The sequence below is a fragment of the Priapulus caudatus genome, unplaced genomic scaffold (genome assembly GCF_000485595.1).
Source record: "Priapulus caudatus unplaced genomic scaffold, Priapulus_caudatus-5.0.1 Scaffold2315, whole genome shotgun sequence".
Lineage (NCBI taxonomy): Eukaryota > Metazoa > Priapulida > Priapulimorpha > Priapulimorphida > Priapulidae > Priapulus > Priapulus caudatus.
In genome coordinates this window covers 1,723-5,386 of record NW_014579376.1, presented here as the reverse complement: position 1 = coordinate 5,386, position 3,664 = coordinate 1,723, and the positions used below count along the sequence as shown (strand labels likewise).

General features: G+C 54.4%; 1 protein-coding gene across 1 annotated transcript in view; it reads right to left on the bottom strand.

Annotated features, from left to right (window-relative positions):
- Window positions 1-3,664, bottom strand: part of LOC106818540 (transcriptional repressor scratch 1-like) — a gene marked incomplete at its 5' end in the record, with an annotated part of 8,028 nt that overhangs the window by 2,745 nt on the left and 1,619 nt on the right. Inside the window, one exon of the mRNA XM_014823240.1 lies at window positions 89-291. Within this exon, the coding sequence (XP_014678726.1) occupies window positions 89-291 (203 nt within the window). The remainder of the gene's footprint in view (window positions 1-88; window positions 292-3,664) is intronic.

The window sequence follows — 3,664 nt, the reverse complement described above, 5'->3', positions numbered from 1 at the left end:
GAGAGAGAGAGAGAGAGAGAGAGAGAGAGAGAGAGAGAGAGAGAGAGAGAGAGAGAGAGAGACAGACAGAGAGAGATATCTTACTCACCATTGCTGTCGACTCTCACACATATTCCCTCGTAGCACGGCGTCGCCACGTCCCTGTGTATCCGCGACCGCACTGTCGCCGGCGTCGACAGCGACGACGCCGGCGTTGGCGATAGCTGACTTCCCGCTCCGTCATCGCCATCGTCGTCGTCGCTCTCTCGTAGCTCCGGCAGCAGCCTTCTCGCCTTCTTAACGAGAAATGCTCTCGGCATTGTGAATCAACTTCAACAACATCGCACTCCCGTCGTCCGCCGACAACCGTAGATCGTCACTCCGTGCCGACGACGCCATCACGACGTCGCCATCGCCGACGACGACACTGGATCCGGATCTCGCGGCCAGCCGGATTCGAGCGCGGACGATATGTCTTTTCCTCTACTGCTGCGCGTCGTCAGTACGTCGCCCCGGCCGCCATGATGCTCTGCATTTTCAGCAACAAGTGAGCGCACGTCCAACGTGCCAGGGCAGTGCAGAAACAGCAGCAGCGAGCGCCTATAGACGCACACAGAGAAAGAGAGAGAGAGGAGGGGAGAGGGGGAGAGAGAATCGATTTTCGGCTTCAGTATCTCGCGTGTGTCGTGCGTGCGCGCCGACGGAATCCTGCATCCGCCGCTCCGCCGCTTGACTGACCGACCGCCGACACACGCGCACACAGGCCGGGTGCAGCTGCGCGCGTGTGTGTGTGTGTGGCGGGCACGTGAGGGGAGGATGAAGTAAGGGGTGGAGGAAGAAAGGAAGGGAGAAAGGGAGGAACGGAGGAACAGAGGAAGGGAGAAAGGAGGAACGGAGGAAGAGAGGAACGGAGGAAGGATGGAAGGGAGGAAACGAGGGAGGAAGGGAGGAATAAAGGGATGACGACTACTGCACGTTGGTTCCGCGTGAAGGAGAAACACAAGGAACACGAGTGCTTCTTGCCAGGAGTGTCTGTTACCGTAGATACTAGCCGAGGATGCTGGATAAAGATGCTACACTGGATGCTGCTGTGGTTGCTACGGCTGCCCGTGATGCTACTGTGAAGGATGCTGCGAAGTATGATGCTGCGGAGGATGCTGTGGAGGATGATGGATAAACATGCTACGCTGGATAGTGCCGTGGTTGCTACGGCGGCCCGTGATGCTGCTGCGAAGAATGCTGTGGCTACTAACCGAGGATGCTGGATAAGAATGCTACGCTGTGGCCGTAGTTGCTACGCAGGATGCTGTAGAGGATTCGCTGCAAAGGATGCTGTGGATGATGCTGCAAAGGATGCTGAGCGGGGATGAAGGATGCTGCGAAGGATGCTGTGGAAGATGCTGCAAAGGATGCTGCAAAGGCTGCTGCGAAGGCTGCTGTGGAGGATGCTGCGAAGGATGCTGCGAAGGAGGATGCTATGGAGGATGCTGTAGATGGATGCACGCGGTCGTCACGGTAGAATGGAGGCGGGAGGTACGGCACGTGTGCCCGCTCTTGTTATCACGGTGACGGTGTAACAAAGACACGCACCGATCCGACCCCGCCACGCGGCGCGCTGCCTGCCCCCGCTTAATGTCAACAGCAGGCCTCCAGCGGGGACCGGAGAGGGAAGGGGGCGCCTCTCTCACTCTCGCCCTCCCTTTTTCTCTCTCTCTCTTTCTCGCTCTCGCTCTTTCTCCCTCTATCTCTCTCTCTCTCTCTCTCTCTCTCTCTCTCTCTCTCTCTCTCTCTCTCTCTCTCTCTCTCTCTCTCTCTCGTTCTTGCTGTCTCGCTCGCTCGTTCTCCCTTGCTCTCTTTCACTCTCACTCTCTTTCATGCATGCGTGCGTGCGTGCGTGCGTGCGTGCGTGCGTGCGTGCGTGCGTGCNCTTCTCTCTCTCTCTCCTCTCCTCCTCTCTCTCTCTTCGTCGTCTCGTCTCGTCTTCTCTCGTCGTACGGTACGGTGTCGCGGTAACGGGGTCGGCTCTCTCTCCCTCCTCTTCTCTCTCTCTCCTCTCTCTCTCTCTCTCTCCTCTCTCCCTCTCTCTCTTTCTCGCTCTCGCTCTTTCTCTCTTTAACGGGGAGTGGCAAAGGAAGGGGCAACATCGCTCCTGCTTCTCCCCTTGTTATATGTGTTCAGACAACAAGATACAAGTGCTTCTTGATTTTGTGTGAGCATTTCTTGTCTGTACTAATCTTGCCTGTGATATTCTTGCCTGGTCTATTATTGCCTGTGATTTTTTTGCCTGGACTATTATTGCCTGTGATTTTTTTTGCCTGGACTATTGTTGCCTGTGATTTTTTGCCTGACATTTTTTTACCTTAGCTATTGTAATCTGTACCTATTATTGCCTGACCATTTTTGCCTGAGCTATTGTAATCTGTACCTATTATTACCTGTGATTTTTTGCCTGACATTTTTTTACCTGAGCTATTGTAATCTGTACCTATTATTGCCTGACCATGTTTTGCCTGAGCTATAGTAATATGTGCCTATTATTGCCTGACCATTTTTGCCTGAGCTATTGTAATCTGTACCTATTATTGCCTGACCATTTTTTGCCTTAGCTATTCCTACCTGCTCCTGCCTGAGCTATATTTATTCCTGGCAATATATTCTCACCCGGCATTTTTCTCGCCGCACTACGCCAAACGATGCGCAAGCAATATCAGCAGCAATCTATATAACGAGTGTTATTATAAGGGGTTTTTCCCGCGCGCGCGCGCAGGCGACCTATATAAGTACCGTTATAAATGCATCCTCCCCCCCCCTCGATTCTCGTTTCCCACTCGCCCCCGGCGGGTCTCCTGGTACTGATGCTGCAGCTGCGGACGGATGCAGTGCGCCTGAAGTCAGGCACGAGTGGTACCGCTGTTGCCGCCGAGAGAGATGAGGGAGAGGGGGAAGAGGGGGAGGGCGGAGGAAGAGATCGATCAATAGAGCGCCTGTTCTCTCGCTCAATAGAAATATCTGCGCTTATAACGGGTAATTGCTCCGGTTTTCAAAGGCGTCGCCGGCCCAGGTTAGAGGACCGGGGACAGGACAGGGGAACAGGGGACAGGGCAGGGGGACAGGGGACAGGACAGGGGGACAGGGGACAGAACAGGGAAACAGGGGACAGGACATGGGGACAGGGGACACGGCAGGGAGACAGGGGACAGGAAAGGGGGACAGAGGGCAGGACAAGGGGACAGGGGACACGACAGGGAGACAGGGGACAGGAAAGGGGTACAGAGGGCAGGAAAGGGGGACAGGGGACAGGACAGGGAAACAGAGGGCAGGACAGAAGGACAGGGAACAGGACAGGGAGACAGAGGGTAGGACAGGGGGACAGGGAGCAAGACAGGGGACAGGGGGACAGAGGATAGGAGTCGTGGCGTGGGGGGCGTGGTGGAGGGAGGTAACACAGCCGCCCGCCCGCCGGCGGCACTTTGATGTCGCTGCGTTCGTGGTCGGCGATTATACCGAGCGGTCGGTAAACAATAGAACAGCGCGTAAACGCGCGTGAAACAACTTGAAATTAACGACAACCTAGTTGAAGAATAGTTGGCAAGCAGTTTTATTTATCACGTTTGCGTTTACAGAGATTCTGTATATATATATATATATATATATATATATATATATATATATATATATATATATA